The sequence below is a fragment of the Primulina huaijiensis genome, chromosome 17 (assembly GCF_012295235.1).
Source record: "Primulina huaijiensis isolate GDHJ02 chromosome 17, ASM1229523v2, whole genome shotgun sequence".
NCBI classification, from domain to species: domain Eukaryota; kingdom Viridiplantae; phylum Streptophyta; class Magnoliopsida; order Lamiales; family Gesneriaceae; genus Primulina; species Primulina huaijiensis.
The window spans coordinates 10,055,236-10,074,118 of NC_133322.1; the positions used below are offsets into that span (position 1 = coordinate 10,055,236).

Genomic DNA, 18,883 nt, shown 5'->3' on the forward strand with positions numbered 1-18,883 from the left:
GGTTGGTGCGGCCAACTCCTCGCCTCTTGAGTTGTTGCTCCACCTTTATGGCCATTTGCACCATCTGTTCTAGATCCAAGTAGGGCCTAAGCTCCACTTGATCTTGAATTTCCCAGCTCAAACCACAAAGAAAACGAGCCATGGTCGCCTCACTATCCTCCTCAATATTGGCCCTAATCATGACCACTTCCATCTCCTTATAGTAGTCTTCAACACTCTTTACCCCTTGCCTCAAAGTTTGTAGCCTCTTAAACATCTCCCTATAATAGTGATTGGGCACAAACCTCTTCCTCATGACCATCTTCATCTTATCCCAAGTTTCTATGGGTCTCTCATTATACCTCCTCCTAGTGGTCACTAGTTGTGAAACGACCTCGATTTTTTTTTCTAATATTAAATCATAAATTCTAAATTTCTAACTAAAATAATTCAGNCAACCTTGGGCTTGGTCATCACCTTATTCTCCTCACGCTTCACCACATTTGATCGCCACGAAGATGATGAACCCCCGGTTTGGTTGGTGCGGCCAACTCCTCGCCTCTTGAGTTGTTGCTCCACCTTTATGGCCATTTGCACCATCTGTTCTAGATCCAAGTAGGGCCTAAGCTCCACTTGATCTTGAATTTCCCAGCTCAAACCACAAAGAAAACGAGCCATGGTCGCCTCACTATCCTCCTCAATATTGGCCCTAATCATGACCACTTCCATCTCCTTATAGTAGTCTTCAACACTCTTTACCCCTTGCCTCAAAGTTTGTAGCCTCTTAAACATCTCCCTATAATAGTGATTGGGCACAAACCTCTTCCTCATGACCATCTTCATCTTATCCCAAGTTTCTATGGGTCTCTCATTATACCTCCTCCTAGTGGTCACTAGTTGTGAAACGACCTCGATTTTTTTTTCTAATATTAAATCATAAATTCTAAATTTCTAACTAAAATAATTCAGCATAATCATGGATCATAATAATTTAACAATTAATATCTCAAGTGCATGAAATAAAATCCTAAAGCATCGGCTAACCAAAAATTCCTAAATTGACCTTTAGAAAGATCGGCTAACAATAAAAATTAAGCATAAAAATATCTCTAAATAAAATCCTTAACATAAATATTTAAATCCTAAATCCATCTAGCTAGTGCGGAAACATAAAGGCCCTCGGGTGTGTACTGCTGCACTCGATCGTCTCAATCGTCACCGCCTCCAAATCATCAAATCCTGCATCATACAAACCTAGTGAGTCTTAATACTCAGCACGCTCCAAACATAAATAGAAAATAATATATATACACTCACATGTNTAATAGTGATTGGGCACAAACCTCTTCCTCATGACCATCTTCATCTTATCCCAAGTTTCTATGGGTCTCTCATTATACCTCCTCCTAGTGGTCACTAGTTGTGAAACGACCTCGATTTTTTTTTCTAATATTAAATCATAAATTCTAAATTTCTAACTAAAATAATTCAGCATAATCATGGATCATAATAATTTAACAATTAATATCTCAAGTGCATGAAATAAAATCCTAAAGCATCGGCTAACCAAAAATTCCTAAATTGACCTTTAGAAAGATCGGCTAACAATAAAAATTAAGCATAAAAATATCTCTAAATAAAATCCTTAACATAAATATTTAAATCCTAAATCCATCTAGCTAGTGCGGAAACATAAAGGCCCTCGGGTGTGTACTGCTGCACTCGATCGTCTCAATCGTCACCGCCTCCAAATCATCAAATCCTGCATCATACAAACCTAGTGAGTCTTAATACTCAGCACGCTCCAAACATAAATAGAAAATAATATATATACACTCACATGTATTTAAAAATCATAATTTTATTTAAAATAGCTTTTGAAAATAAATAAACTATTTAAAATCATTTAGAAATCATTTAAGCATAATTAAGTCATAAATCGTAAAATCATTTTAAAATAGTTTTAAGTATAAATAAATCCTTTAAAAAATCATTTAAAATAAGCTTTAATCATAAATAAATCATTTTAAAAATAGCTTTAATCATCATCGCAAATCATATATCATAAAATCATTTTTATCATAATCTTTCAATCATATATCAATTTTGGGTGAAGTTTGATCATTGAAAGTGACTAGCTTGGCTTGTAAACGGGGTCCCTCTGGGCCTTGGCCCTCACGTCATTTCCACAAAATCATATATCATATATCATATCATTTGTCACAGTCAATTCACATCCCTCAAAATATTTTTTTTAAATCATAAAATAACATAGCTGTTCAAAAATAGCATTTTAAACAGTAAAAAAATTGCACAGCTTTACCATAAATCATAAAAATACATATTATCATCAAAATCATTATTTTAAATCATAAAATATCATTTAACATGCGTTATGATCCTTCGAGACGCTGCCAAGCGTTTTCGTATTTTCCTAAGTGTAAAAAGACCGTTTTGCCCCTATCCGTAAAAATTATCGAATTTATCTTTTCTCACTTTTAATGACATGGGATTATTTTAAATAATTATTTAAGCCTACAAAAATTTTCTCGTATTTTATTTAGGCATAAATCTATGACTTTTAAATTAATCTTTAAATATAACATATTAATGCGTTTTAATCCCGAATTAAACCAAACCTTAATATAAAATTTCCAAATTAAACAATTAGAATTTTAATAATTATTTGAGCTTAAATATAATTTTTTCATAGTTTTATAAAGCTTAAATCTAAGCGTTTCAATTAATTCTTTAATTAACATTTCGTGAGACGATTAACTCCCGGAAAATTCCAAAACTCGTTATTTTGATCCCAAATTTTAAACATAACATTTTTAGTATTTATTCTACCCTTCCAAGTCATGAGCCACACCCATGGACCCATGGATTCACTTTTTGTCTTTTAATTTTTGTTTTTAACCCTTTTAGGAACACCCCGAGCCATCTCCCAAAATACTCGAGCCACGCCCGAGCCACCTTGAGCCAAACCCAAGCCAACCGATCTAGGCACCCTACTGACCAAGCCCAGGACCTGGAACCTAGCCCAAACACGCTCAAACTTGCCTGGAACCCGACAAAATCCTGCACAAGAAGAGAACTCACGCCTAATGGAATCCTAGCCCACTAGGACCCTTCCAGCCACCTAACCAACGATCACCTAGGACCCTCATCGACCTTGGACCACTCCCAGACTCAGCCCAGACCCAGTCCCAGCCCTGGATCCCACGAAGCGCACCTCTGAACCAAGCAACTCTCCTGCGCACTACTGTCCCATCAAGTTCTCTCGCACCAGCCCCAAGTCCAGCAACTCCAGCCCCTGCCCATCACCCTTGGACCCTATAGGACCTACCAAGCTCACCCTTAGCCCCGCTGCAGCCCCTTCCTTTCCCCGACCAGTTGCTGCGCAGCGCATGGGAGAGAGTCCCACTTCACGTGGACTGTTCCCCAGCCCCTACCTCGAACCCTAGCCACCCTAGGACTCGACTCAGACCTAGACCATGACCCTTAGGACCCAACCCCCAGCCCTGGTCGAGCCCCAAGACCCCATGCATAGTAATCGAACCCTTGAACCACAAATGACACAAATACCCTTCGGCCATTCATGCTTCTTGTCCCACGGTTTCCAGCATGTGTTTCTCAATTATTTATCATGTTTTGGTCAAGTTTTATTCCTATTTTATCATGTATTGGCAGCGTGTCCGATGGATTCAAAACGTTTTTCAAATAAACGTAAAATCGTTGAAACTTTGAAAAATACGTATCCCGTCTTAAAATAATAGAAATCCAATATTTTTCATGTATAAACAATTAAATCAAGCATATTATGATTTGTATGATGTTAAAAAAAATTTAGGAAACATGCCTTTGCGTTTAAAACGCTCGAAATATGAATACCGTAGCGGTGGAAGTCGGTGACGAATGGAGGACGATTTCTAATTTTTTTCTACGCTTTTCTCTTTTCAAAACCCCTCCAAAAACCCACCTTGGGATACTCGGGAGTCGGGTGATCGTTGTTGGAAGGAAGAACGATGAATAAAATCAAAGAACGGATGAACAAAAGAAATCAAAACTTCCCCCTTGCAAAAGCCCTTGAAGTTTCGGCCGTTCCCTTCTACTTTCTTTCAAATTTTGTGAATTGTGTGTGTGGGTTTTGGTGTGTGTAGGTGTGTGTGTGTTTTTAGGGTTTAGGTGTGTGTAGGATTCTTTTAAAAATAATTTAAAAAAAAGTTTCCTACATACCTAATTAATGGGCTTAATTAGGCCAAGATTTTAAATTAATTAATTAGATCCATTAAGATTAATAAAATCATTAGGCCTCAATTTAAAATATTTAAAAATACATATTTTCAAAAACCCTCTTATGAAATACATAAAATTCCTTGCTCTCTCCAATTAATTTTAAATTTGACCTTAAAAAACAATAATTCTTAAAATATTTAAAATAAATATTTTCTTGACTAAAATAAAATTTAGCTTTTAAATCTTTAACACCTTATACGTCTCCGGTCCTCCGTCCCCGGCTAACCACCGATACTCGGGTAAAAATCTTTCAATTTCATGTAATCATATCATATTATCATTTAATCATGTCATCACATATTTAATCATATAATAAACATAATGCTAGCATTTAAAATAAATTAAGCAATTAAAATAATTTTGCATGCATGTGGTTCACGTAAGTTGGTTTCTCGGACGTCACAATTATTCCTCCCTGAAATTGAATTTCGTCCCCGAAATTCGCTTATCCTTGATACCCAAAGTTAGTCTTAGTTCTAGTATCCCAAAAGTTCACGCTTCTGCTACGCTATTCTGATAATAAATCTTAGGGTGTCTTTATGTCTCCTCAATCCCATTTAAATCTATCTTCTAAATTCTCGTTCGTGAAACCCAACTTAAACGACCCATAGTGATCTAGTTCCATTTTCTATAACCTCGAATTTCAACTTTTCCTATCATTCCCAATATTCAAAATGCATGACCACACTTATCGCATATTACTATCCTTATATTATACCAAAAATGTTAATCAACCTTTCATATTTCAACCTTAAAATTCCAAACACACCTACTAATTCTTAGATTTTCAAGCTTAATATCGATTCATCCTATAATACCCTTGATTAACATCCCTTATAACGTTATAACCTAAGATATCCCAAGTGATGCGAACACGGATGGTCAAGCTACAAGGAAAGCATGGGATCCTTTAGAATTGCCAGAGGGACCAATTACGAGGGGACGACTGAAGAAGTTCAAAGAAGCGCTGCATGGACTTATGAGCAAAAGAGAAGAACTTACAAGTGAGGTGGAGAGTGCGGAAGGCTTCGTGATGTTGAGGAGGTGTCCTCAACATGGTTTCTCTTCATCTGAGCAAGTTCAGATTTACTATAACGGAGTTGATCCTTCCGTGCGTTCCATGCTAGATGCGGCAGCCAAGGGTAGCTTATACAGGAAGACTCCACGAGTTGCACAAGAAATAATTTCAAATATGGCCGAGAATAGTGCAGGTTGGCCGGACATTAAACGAGAAAAGAAGGCTGGAGTTCTTGAAATGGATGTCTTGAATGCACTTACTGCTAAGATTGATGGGTTGGCCCATAAATTCTCTCAGCTACAATCAAATCAAGCAAATCAAGTCCAAGGAATAGTCATGGAGGAAAAACCCATTTTTGATGAAGAAGCAGTGAATTTTGTGGGAAATCAATGGAGGCAGCAATCCAATCCATACAGTTCCACATACAATCCAGGATGGAAGCATTACCCTAATTTGTCTTGGAAGAATACAGAGAATTCCCTTAATCCAACACATATTCCTCCACTGCCCATTCCTCAACAAGTGAGACAACAAGGATTATTTGTACTTGTAGCACCTCCAGGATTCAAGCAAGAAGATCAAAAATCAATTTACGAGGATTTTATGATGAAAAATGTTGTGGGGATGGAGACGAGACTGCAAAATCATGATGCTATCTTACGCAGGTTGGATGCTCAAATGGGTCAAATAGCCAATCAGTTAGCTAATCGACCCCTTGAAACACTACCAAGTGATACTAAGAAAAATCCAAAAAGAGTGAATGCAGTGAGTACAGTGATCAAGGCCGAGGAGGAGGAATCAAAGAAGCAGAATTCTACAGATGTGGAAAAGAATGATGGAGGAGTGAAATCAAAGGCAGAAGATGCAAAGGAACAGAACACTCACACCACCCCTCCACGGAAGACAGGTAAGAAAGGTAAGGAATTTGATTCTAATGATAATATTGACATTAATACACTTCTTTTTCCTCAAAGAGCAAGGCAACTACAATTTGATCAACAATTTTCAAAATTTCTTGAAGTTTTTAAGAAATTGCACATAAATATTCCTTTTGCAGAGGCTTTGGATCAAATGCCTTCTTATGCTAAATTCTTGAAAGATATTTTGACTAAAAAGAGGTAACTTGTTGATTTTGAATCTGTTACGCTTTCTGAGGAGTGTTCAGCTATTTTGCAAAATAAACTTCCTCCAAAACTTAAGGATCCGGGTAGTTTCTCCATTCCTTGCACCATAGGTAATTCTAATTTTAACAAGGCATTGTGTGATCTTAGTGCTAGCATAAATCTTATGCCTTATTCTTGTTTTGAGAAATTGGGGATTGAAGAAGTTAAACCAATCACTATTTCCCTTCAACTTGCTGATAGGTCTATTAAATATCCTAGAGGGGTGATAGAGGATGTTTTGGTTAAAGTTGATAAATTTATATTTTCAGTTGACTTTGTTGTGCTAGACATGGAGGAGGATCGTGAGATCCCCCTTATTTTAGGTCGTCCTTTCTTAGCTACTGGAAGAGCTCTCATAGATGTGCAAAAAGGAGAGTTAGATTTGAGGTTGAACGATGAGAAGGTAACTTTTAATGTTTTTCGTAGTATGAAATATCCTGTTGGATCTTCTGATTGTTATAGAATTGATGCTATTGATGATATTGTTGAGTTTAGTGTGCAGGATACTTTGATTGAAGACCCACTGGAAAAGCTTTTGGTTATACAACACTTCCCGTCCCTAGTGAACCTTGGATTGATATTTCTATGGACTTTGTTTTGGGGTTTCCTAGGACTAAGAAGGGGAGGGATTTGATATTTGTTGTTGTTGATAGATTTTCGAAGATGGCACATTTTATTGCTTGTCACAAAATCGATGATGCCTCTCACATTGCGGATTTGTTCTTTAGAGAAGTCGTTAGGTTGCATGGCATGCCTAGGACTATTGTTTCTGACCGTGATGTTAAGTTTTTAAGTTACTTTTGGAAAACGTTGTGGGCTAAACTTAGCACAAAATTGTTGTTTTCTACTACTTGTCATCCTGAAACGGATGGGCAAACTGAAGTTGTTAATAGGACTTTAGGAACACTTTTGCATACTATACTTAAGAAGAACTTAAAGAATTGAGAAGATTGTTTGCCATTTGTTGAGTTTGCTTATAATCGCTGCATGCATTCTACTTCTAATTATTTGCCATTTGAGATTGTGTATGGTTTTAATCCTTTGACTCCGTTGGATTTGATGTCTTTACCTGTGAGTGAAAGGTTGAACATGGACGGCTAAAAGAAGGCTGAATTTGTTAGGGGGTTGCATGAAGAGGTCAAGGCCAACATTGAGAGAGAAATGAGCAATATGCCAAGCAAGTCAACAAAGGGAAGAAGAAGGTGATATTTGAGAAGGGAGATTGGGTGTGGCTACACTTGCGGAAGGAAAGGTTCCCTGAGAAACGTCGTTCAAAGCTACTACCGAGGGGTGATGGACCATTTCAAGTCCTCGAGAGGATCAATGACAACGCCTACAAACTTGATCTACCAGGTGAGTATAACGTCAGTTCTACTTTTAATGTTAGTGATATTTCTTTGTTTGATGTAGGTGATGAGCGAGATTTGAGGACAAATCCTTTTCAAGAAGGGCAGGATGATGCGAACACGGATGGTCAAGCTCCAAGGAAAGCATGGGATCCTTTAGAATTGCCGGAGGGACCAATTACGAGAGGACGACTGAAGAAGTTCAAGGAAGCGCTGCATGGACTTATGAGCAAATGAGGATGCAAAGAGTGGTGCTGACATTCATTTGCATCTCAAAGAGCTCTTTGGAGAGCAAACACGTCCTCTTAGGCATGCTACCGTCAAGGAGCTGATCACTTTGCGCATGCGAGATGGGTCCTCGGTCCATGAGCATGGCCTAAAGGTGATTGGGCTCGTGGACAAGATCGTTGGCATGGATCTGATGTTGCCTTCGGAGTTGACCACCGACGTGTTGCTCTTATGCTGCCTAGCTCATTTGATCCTTTTGTGGTGAATTTCAATAAGAACAAGATGGAGCCGACCCTTGAGGAGTTGGTGAATATGCTTGTTACCTTTGAGTCCACCATCAAGAAAGAGAAGTCGGTTTTTTATGTGGGCTCATCATCTGGTACGAAGACTGGTCCACCTGGAAAGGGAAAGAAGCGTTCTTTCCAACGTCCTAAGAAGAACGTGCCCTTGAAGAGGCAAGATTCGAGTCCCGTTGTGGCAGCCATACCAGTGAAGGCTGACAAGACTGCTGATATTTGTCATCACTGCAAGAAGCCTGGACATTGGAGGCGTAATTGCAGAGAATATCTTGCCCAGAAGGGTTCTGGAAACGGTATATTCTATATCGAAGTAAATATTTAAATTAACTCTACTTCTTGGGTATTAGATAACGGCTGTGGCTCACATCTCTGTAATGAGTTGCAGGTGATGGGAAGAAGTAGGAGACTAAGAGAAGGTGAGACCTTTTTGAGGCTGGGCAATGGAGCAAGAGTTGCTGCCAAGGCTATTGGAGATGTTTACTTGATTTTGAACAATGATTTTAAGTTAATTTTAAGAGATATTTTGTTTGGACCCGATTTGGTGAAAAACATTATTTCCATCTATATGCTTGATAAAGATGGATATTTTGTTTATTTAGCAAAGGTGTTTGCAACATTTACAAGAATGAATGTTTGATTGGTACTGGAGAACTTGAAAACGATCTCTACAACTTAAAATTGAAAGATATTCCACTAAACAATGTCCAAGCAATAACAACAACAAAAAAGCGAAAACAAGATACTCTAAATTCGGCACAATTATGGCATGCTCGATTAGGACATATTTCCCTAAGAAAGATGAACAAGTTAGTGGGAGAGGGCATGTTTGATATGTCTGATATTAATGCTCTCACGACTTGTGAATCCTGTCTAAAAGGAAAGATGACCCAAATTCCCTTTAAGGGCCATGTGGAGCGAGCCAAAAGGTTATTGGATTTGATCCATACCGATGTGTGCGGTCCGCTTAGCATCACCACTAAGCATGGACATGCCTACTTCATCACCTTTACCGATGACTTTTTAAGGTATGGGTATGTGTATTTGATGAAATACAAGTCTGAAGCCTTTGAAAGGTTCAAAGAATTCAGAAGTGAAGTAGAGAAACAGTTGGGACGAAGCATCAAGACACTTCGATCAGATCGAGGTGGTGAGTACTTGAGTGCCGAGTTCCAAGAGTATCTTAGGGAGAATTGGATTCTCTCGCAGTGGACTCCTCCCGCTACACCACAGTTGAATGGTGTTTCGGAGCGTCGTAACCGGACTTTGATGGACATGGTTCAGTCTATGATGGGGTTCACGGAGTTGCTGTCATCCTTTTTGGGATATGCGCTTGAGACAGCGGCACTGTTGTTGAACAATGTCCATTCAAAGGCAGTTGATAAGACTCCATATGAGATATGGATGGGTAAGCCTCCCAAATATTATTATCTTAGAATATGGGGGTGTCCTGCTTATGTGAACCAGGTAGTGGGAGATAAATTGGATAGTCGATCCATTTTATGTTACTTTGTGGGATATCCAAGGAATTCAGTTGGATACTATTTCTATTATCCCCAAGAAACAAAGGTGTTTGTTTCTAAGAATGCAACCTTTTTGGAAAAGGAATTTCTATTGGATAGAAAATGGGAGATGATAGAACTCGAAGAGGTTCGAGAGACACCTTAATTGTAGAACCCACACCAGAAGAGCCAAGAGAGGAGATACAAGCTCCTAGAAGATCCGAGAGAGTCTCGAGACCACCTATGAGGTATGGTCTGCTTCTTGAAGAGGGCCATGATGAGCCTATCCATGGATGTGATCCAAGGACCTTCAAGGAAGCGTTATCTGATGCCGATTCATCCAAGTGGCTTGAAGCAATGGAATCCGAGATGAATTCCATGCATTCAAACCAAGTAAGGAATCTAGTGGATCCACCTAAGGGAACTGTTCCCATCGGGTGTAAATGGATTTACAAGAGGAAACTTGGGGCGGATGGGAAGGTATTGACCTTCAAAGCGCGATTGGTGGCAAAAAGATTTACTCAAAGACAAGGAGTTGACTTTGAGGAAACCTTTTCTCCAGTTGCAATGTTCACGTCGATAAGGATATTGCTAGCCATAGCTGCATGGTATGACTATGAGATATGGCAGATGGATGTGAAGACAGCCTTTCTTAATGGGGATATTAAGGAAGAGATTTACATGTCTCAACCCGAAGGGTTTACATCTATCGGAAGTGAGCATATGGTATGCAAACTTCAGATATCTATTTATGATCTAAAGCAGGCATCTAGGAGTTGGAACCTCAGATTCGATAGTACAATCAAAGAGTTTGGTTTTACTAAGAATCTTGAGTAACCCTGTGTGTATAAGAAGGTCAGTGGGAGTGCTGTGACATTCCTGGTGCCTTATGTTGATGATGTTCTACTCATTGGGAATGATGTAGGAATGTTGCAATCAACTAAAATATGGTTAGTAAGTAAGTTCTCGATGCAAGACTTGGGTGAAACATCTTTTGTATTGGGAATACAGATCTATAGAGATAGATCGAGAAGATAGCTTGGTCTCACCCAGACCACATATATTGATACCATCGTGAAGCGGTTCTCGATGGATGAGTCCAAAAAAGAATATCTACCAATGTGTCATGGCGTGTCCCTATCCAAGTCTATGTCTCCCAAGACTGATGCAGAGATAGCGGCGATGACAAGCATTCCTTATGCATCTGCAATTGGTAGCATAACGTATGGGATGATATCTACACGTCCTGACGTGGCTTTCGCACTGTGTAGTGAATAGATATCAATCGAACCCTGGTCTTCCACAATGCAAAGCTGTGAAAGACATCCTCAAGTATTTGAGAAAGGCCAATAATTTGTTCTTGGTCTATGGGGGTGGAGAACTGAAATTGGAAGACAAAGTCGGCTCCGTAGATAATGTTGCTGATCCGCTAACTAAGCCTTTACCTGGACCATTATTCGAGAAGCATCGCGAATCGATGGGTTTGAAGCATATGGGTAGTTGGCTCTAGTGCAAGTGGGAGATTGTTAGAATAGGTGCACGTCGAGCCAAGTGTTGGCCGAGTGTTCACAATGAAACTCTATGTATAAACAGTCTTGATTTTAATAATATTTGAAATTGTTGTTTTGACACTTCTTTATCTGTATACCCATGCTAGTTGTGTAGTACCCGGAAAACCAATATGCGTAGATATGTGCATAATTTCTATTATTTAATTTTAAATGGTTATTATTTTATGAAATTGTTGATTTAATTGCATTTAAATCATTTAAGTAATTTTTAAGGATTTTTAAATCGCGTATTTTAAATTTTAGCTTTTTAGATATATACGCGAGACCGGACTGGAGATAGGAAATCGGAGATGAATTTTATGATCAAAAAATTTTCCTAAATTTATTTCCGAGCTAAGAAATAATTTATTTTGTTGAAATCATGTGGATTTAAGTCTACTTTAATTAATTAATCACCAATTTAATTGTAGGCTTCTTAATTCATCAAGATTGTGCTTAATTAATCTTTTAATCAAGCTTAGCAAACCTAGGATTCTAATTAGCAAAACTTAAACAAATCTTACACAAATTTGGAAAGACAACTCTCGGTCATTTCACTCCACACAATCTCAACTTGACACCATTTAATTCTCCCAACAAGAAAACAAAAGCCACCCATTCATCATGCATGTTCCCCCCCCCCCCCCACCCAACTTGGCATCTTTTACTCCCCCATGCACCATCTTATTTGACCACAACCCTTCACCACCTTCTTCATCCTCCCTAGCATGAAAATTAGGAGATTTGGCAGCTCCCATTCTTGGCCAAGACAACAACAATAGCAACGTGTCTTCATTTCCGTTGCCGTGTCTCCCAATCCGACGTATTGTGTTGTTCATTGTAAAAACAACTTAAGGCATGTCTATATTATTTCTTTGCTCTTCAATCAAGTTATATATCTATTTTTAAACCATTACATGTGCTTGATCCATGACGAAACCGAAATCATGTCAAGAAACCTTCTAAAATTCTGTGCAGTATGTTTTTGGCTTTCATTTATGTCTCACGGTTTTGGCTTGTTTGGTGGTTCAGGAGGTTGGCTCGATTTGCAGGCACCCAAGGCTTCATCTAGACATGATTTAGAGTGTGTTAGGAAGGTGTTAGTCCATTGCTTTAAGTCCCTTTCCCCCCAACAACACTGAATGGACAACAACTCTCCATAGTGCAGATTTGAGTCTCGATTTTCTTGGTTTGTTGTCTAAGGTATATGTTCGGACCTTGGCTGCCTTAGGGGCTGTTGCCTTGGTTAGAACCTCTCCTTAGCATGTCTAAGACGTGAGCAAGATGACCTTTCATGGCTTGGTTCATGGTCTCATCGGTTTTTAAAATAAACAAGACAAGTGCCCCTTCGGTTTTCATTTCTGTTTTGTGTGAGTAGTTTCGGTTTTGAGGTTGGGGGTGGATCTTGGTTGGCTTCTAGCCCTTAGCCATGGTTCACACAATACCTAATGATGTTTAGATCATGCCATTGTCAATCATATGGCCACTGGAATGAAACATGACAGCAAGAACAAGCAACACTCTCCACGGTACAGCATATGTGTTCTCGGGTGAAGCTTTGGATTGTTTTGGGTGGTTGCTTGGATTGTGTTTGCCCTAGGGCCCTTAGTTATGGTTCAAGCCACACCTTAGGATGTTGGTAAGAGGTTCTGGTCGGTGTTTCAAGCCCCAATGACCATTAGCCTTGTAATCAAAGCGAAGCAAGCACAGCTGCTGCCGCTGGAATTTTACAGCAGCTTGAGCTTCGGTTCAGAGGTCACGTACGAGTTCTTGGTTGGCTTTTAGCCTATGGACTTGGACTGGACAGTATCTTATTGAGTTAGAAAGGTCATGTTTTTGGCCGTTTGTGATTTGGTTAAGTTGAGAAGTCGTACGCGAATTTACGGTGCAATGTGCCAAAGTGACTCTCGAAAGAGCGTTTCATGATTTTGGCCTCCATGCATAATTTTCGTATATTACAGCCCTTGGTATATATTTTCCAGTATTTTATGTGTATTTTAATCATGACTAAATGATGGTTCGATGTTGGTTCGGGTTGGTACAGAGTCATGGTTAGATACTAAGTTTGTTGGGTGTAATTGTCTCGTTTTTAGTTTGATTATGAGATGTTGGTCAAGTTGAGATTATTTTCATGTGTCTCATATTAGAATTAGATCACAGTGAGCGTGGAAATGATCAAACTCAATTGGTAAATTAAAATAATATAATAATTATATTACTTGCAAAAATGTAAAATATTCATTTTTGAGATTTATGTGATATTGCTTGGGGCCACCTTACGCTTATGGGATTACTTCACCCGGTTGTAAATTACCGGTTCAGTTCAATTCATCCCGGTGGCTACTTACCGTATACTGTGGCATTAGTCTGATCAAACGTACATTATTTCACCCGGTCGTCAATTACCAGTCAGTTCAGTTCAGTGAAGTTCAGGGGGCCACTTGCGTATAACATAATCTCAACAGAAAATTATTACACGTTATTTTATGACAGGGCTCTACGGAGCAAACATTTCACTTACTACTTTCAGTTCAGTTCAGTTATGCAAGTAATTATAATTACTCATGATACGATTTTTTTACGTTACGCTTTATGATACGATATTTTTATTTTGCATGCGATTTTATGATATATTTACTTGTTATTCACGATATATGCATGCTGAGTCTTTAGACTCACTAGACTTGATTGTTGTAGGTACTGACGATGCAGAAGCTGAGGGCGGGGACCAGCGAGTTAGCTCGGATCGGTGGTAGTACGAACCCGAGGACCTCACGTTTAGTTATTCAGTTTTATGTTCAAACTCTTTTTAAAACTTTTCTATATTTTAAGTTATTGTTTAAAATATTATTCAGTTTCCTCTGCTATGTTTATGTTAAACCGTTGAGTTATTTTACGAAAGTTTTTATACGTTGCAAGTTTATTTATTTAAAGAGAAAATTTTTAATAATTCCGAAAAATTATGAATACGAAATACGGGCCGTCACAGTTGGTATCAGAGCGATGTTTCTTGTAAAAGGGTTGTGCTTACTACTGATCTCGAGAAGCTCACGAAGTCACGTCTTCAGTCTGTAAGTCCTACTTTCACGTATTACATTTTTGAGCATGAAATAGTTTACCAGCATGTTCTCATGAAATATTTTATCAGCATGTTCTCATGAAAAATATTTTATGTTAAGATTATGTTTTAGCAATTATATATATTTAAATTTAAAGAAAAATAGTAGAAATATTGCATGTTGGTTACGTAAGGATTTTACATGGTACAGTATGCCTCCTAGATGAGTTATTGACCGCCCGAGGGGTGCTGAAAGCGAGGCTGATGAGACTCAAAACTGTTATGAGGATAGAGGTCCACCGCCACCTGATATGCATACCCAGATGATGGCGGGTATGACTCAGTTCTTCGCACAGTTCGCGGGGAACAATGCTGCAGCGGTAGCTAGGCCGCCTAGACCCGAGGCTATATGTGAGCGGTTCATGAGGATGAACCCGAAGGAGTTCACTGGGACGTCTGATCCCATGGTTGCTGAGGGATGGATTAAGTCCCTAGAGGTTACTTTCAGAGTTATGGAGCTGGAGGATGTTGACAGGGTCCGCTGTGCGACCTATCTTTTTGGAGGAGACGCCCGTCTATAGTGGGAGGGCGCATCTGTAGCTCTGGATCTAGCTACACTCAGTTGGACCCGCTTTAGAGAGGTGTTCTTCTCTACGTATTTTACTGATGACGTGCGTTCGAGGTTGACCAGAGGGTTTATGACCTTGAGAAAGGGTGACATGACTGTTACGGAGTTTATCCGTAAGTTCGAGAGGGGTTGTCACTTTGTACCTTGATCGCGAACGACAAGGGTGACAGACTTAGGCACTTCATGGATGGATTGCGGCCGATCTTGCGTCGTGATGTTAGGGTTGCTGGCCCTACGACATATGAGGTCGTTGTCTCTAGAGCTCTTACTGCAGAGCAGGGTCAAAGAGATATCGAGAATGACCGCCAGGGTAAGCGGCCATTTCAGGCGCCCCACCGCCCTCCTTAGCAGCAGCAGCATAAGAGGCCTTTCCATTACCCATCGAGGAGCAGAGGGCAGCAGCAGCAGCAGGGACGTGTAGTCCCGAGAAGTGTTTCAAATGTGGCGGTTGTCACACCCTTACTATATACTTAGCATAATTACCATAATCAAAATAAAGTTTGAATGATATAACTATTGTATGAAGCAAATCAAACAAGAGGCATCACTTTGACGGTTTATAAAAATTTTTGGCATGATATCCCTATATTTTGTATAAACCAAAAACTCAAGCAATACTATTTATACACACTTATAAACATATTCTCATATACAAATATACTTTGTATCATCATACATAACATGGAACTTGTTTCAAACCCTGACATAAAATTTACTACAATACATATGCGGAAGCTATACAATAAGATATCCCGGTTCTTGTCGAGGTAAAGCACGTCACAAGCATCAATTGGCGAACCGACATCCTACGTCTCTCCACTACCTGGTCCTGTAATACATGCGCTACGTGAGTTTATAAAACTCAATAAGTTGGCACTTGTACGTATCAATATGCGTAGAAGGAGTATACATATCAAGTCGTGATTAACAATGAATCTTTAAACCATGTCATATCATAAAATATATTCATGTTCATTTTTGTACTTGAGCCTCATGTGTCGACCTGTACTACCGTGCTTGCTTTATTATATAGCTACTACTGTGTTGGACGTCAGGGAGCAACCTTTGGCAACCCCACGCCCCATGAACATATATTGGCCAGTAGATTTGGTGGACTTAAAACCACCCATGATGTCAACAAGCTCTATATCATGTAAAAATCAATCATTTTCTTTTCATGTTCATGTTCATGTTCATAACATAGCACCCATTATCAATATTCATGAGTTTCTTACATATTTAATACATAAAAATGGAATATGGTGCTATATTTTCATCAATAAGATACTAACAATGTACATATAGAAATAATCAATGGGAAGTATTTGAAATCATAATATTACTCATGTATTACTTCAAGAAGATGCCAACTTACAGTCCTAGCTTAAGAACACTGGTTTGAGACGGAGTTTCTCGCTCCTATACTGTCAAATATACCACTAATTCAGTCACTATTGTATAAACTAGATGAAAATCATTGCTCTATATCTAGAACAACTAAAAGAGAAGAAAACTTACACCTCCATGATGTTCTTGTGATGGAGAACTAAGATCTATCTTCAAAATGATGAAGGAAAGGAAGAAAGGAGCTTTGGGAGGAAGTTTTCTTGATTTCTTTCATGTTTTGCTGAAGAAGAGATGAAGGAAGCTGATGGAAATGTTCAGAAATAAGAAACGTCTCTTTCGTTCATAATCTGGAAAAGTGATAAATAAGAAAGTTGTAGCTCTATGTCTTGGCTTGAATCTCTAACTAGTTTCAGGTCATTTGGAGGTCTGAGTAAAAAGTTATACCCATTCTCCTAACATGTGTCGGTAAAGGAATGACGGTATACACGACACACTTTGGGGCACTTTTGGCTTGTGTTCCACAATGATTTGGACAAAACCCAAAATATGAAAGTTGTAGCATTATATCGTAGCTTTCTAATGGTTATAGCCTCATTCAATTTAGATCAGTATTCAAATCATTATGCTAAAACCCTTACAAACTACCATATTTTCATCTCATTTCCTACAAACTTCATTACACTACTTCTACCTACACATCTTACTATAATTATTTAGACATATTTTCATTCTCAATACACCATGAACAATATAAAAGTCATGTTAAATCTCAATATTGATACATCAATCAATATGTAAAACATAATGAGCTAAATAACTATCTATAATGACATAAATGTATTACTAATCATTTGTACGAGTAACCGGGCATTACAGCGGTACTGGCCATTTGCTGAGGGATTGTCCTCAGGGGACATTGCCTACTCAGGGCAGAGTGTTTGCACTCCATGCAGCGGAGGCGAACCCAGGGACTATGCTCTTCATAGGTATCTTAAATCTTTAAGTTTATATTTGGGAAAATTTTAGCATATTTAATTTATTGTTTTGGGATTAATTGTTTAGATTTATTGGGTTATAAGATTTGAATTTAGAAATTGTGATAAGATTGCATGTTCTATTCGGGTTGTTTTGGGAATCTAAGTTAGAAAAACTTTGACCTTTGCATGTCTATAGGATTAATTCTGGTAAATTATTTGGTTTAGATTGATGTTCCAACCTTTCAGGAAGAATATTTATTGGCGGAGCTTCTACGAACGCCTTGATTGATTCAGGGGCCACTCATTCATTCATATATGAGACCTTTGCGAATCCCATCGAGGTCAAGACGATTGGATTGAATGTGGTGTATTCTGTGGTTATTCCATCTGGCGAGGATCTGGCAGGGACTAGCTAGTCCGAGACATAGACCTCGAGTGATGCGAACACGGATGGTCAAGCTCCAAGGAAAGCATGGGATCTTTTAGAATTTCCGGAGGGACCAATTACGAGGGGACGAATGAAGAAGTTCAAGGAAGCGCTGCATGGACTTATGAGCAAAAGCGAAAGACTTACAAGTGAGGTGCAGAGTGCGGCAGGCTTCGTGATGCATGGGTATACGTGTGAGGGCCGAAGAAACATGATTCAAGCGACTTTTGAACGACCGAGGCTACACGGACCCGAGCACGGACCTGTACACGGGGTCCGTGTCCATTACAGCCGAGAATGAAGAAATCCAGAGTGTACATGGACCCGAGCACGGACCTGTACACGAGGTCCGTGTATCTCACAGTGCCTACACGGACCTAGCTCCGGACGTCAAAACGAGGTCCGTGTACCAGGAGGTTTTGCGAGATTTTTTTCTTATTTTAGAGTTTTATTTCTTTAGGAAACTAGATATTGTTATCTCTTAATTATACAAATATATTTTGGACGAAATTTTGAGGAGAATACACATTATTATTGATTGAATATCAAACTTTGAGATTTTTCTCTTAACTTTCAAGGCTTTTGCTTTGTAAACAAAAATCAAACTTATCAAAGTTTTTAACTTTGTGGCGTTTGTCGATCGTTCTTACGTGGATTGTCAAAGACGTGTTCTTTGAAGGTTCGTTATAGTTTCGATTGTTTTCTTTGTGATTATTTGTTGCTAAACTTTTCATAGCTTAGAGGTGAAAATCACGCACACACTTGATTCAAAAGATCGGGACACAACTCGAATCCTTTTTAACGTTATTGAATTGAGGGCGCGGTTTTAGAATAATCGTGTTTGCTTTTCTTACGTATGTGGATTCATATCATTTGGTATCAGAGCTTAGGTTCATTGAATTCGAGTAAGTTTATCCTTCGTTCTATTATCAGATCTAATTATTCTTACGTTCCGCTTTCATACCTGTTTTGTTCTATCATTCTTCGTCGTTCGTAAATCTGTGATATACGAAATTTTGTGCACTATTTTTTTATTTATCCTTGAATTTTCGGAATTCCTAGTAG

The 18,883-nt window shown here is 38.8% G+C and overlaps 1 protein-coding gene across 1 annotated transcript; it reads left to right on the plus strand.

Moving 5' to 3' along the window:
• Positions 1–5,257: 5,257 nt before the first annotated feature.
• On the plus strand, positions 5,258–15,020 carry LOC140962600 (uncharacterized). Its single transcript, XM_073421552.1, has 4 exons — positions 5,258–6,203; positions 6,354–6,414; positions 6,568–6,997; positions 14,727–15,020. Exons 1-4 carry the CDS (start codon positions 5,258–5,260, stop codon positions 15,018–15,020), a joined length of 1,731 nt encoding a protein of 576 aa, XP_073277653.1.
• Positions 15,021–18,883: the final 3,863 nt, after the last annotated feature.

What these genes read in the sequence shown, in the direction of transcription:
- LOC140962600 (XM_073421552.1), top strand. Translation starts at nt 5,258, where the DNA reads ATGAGCAAAAGAGAAGAACTTACAAGTGAGGTGGAGAGTGCGGAAGGC. An exon ending in CACCCCTCCACGGAAGACAG is followed by an intron (nt 6,204 to 6,353) that starts GTAAGAAAGGTA and finishes TTCCTTTTGCAG; the next exon opens with AGGCTTTGGATCAAATGCCT. An exon ending in ACCCACTGGAAAAGCTTTTG is followed by an intron (nt 6,998 to 14,726) that starts GTTATACAACAC and finishes AACTGTTATGAG; the next exon opens with GATAGAGGTCCACCGCCACC.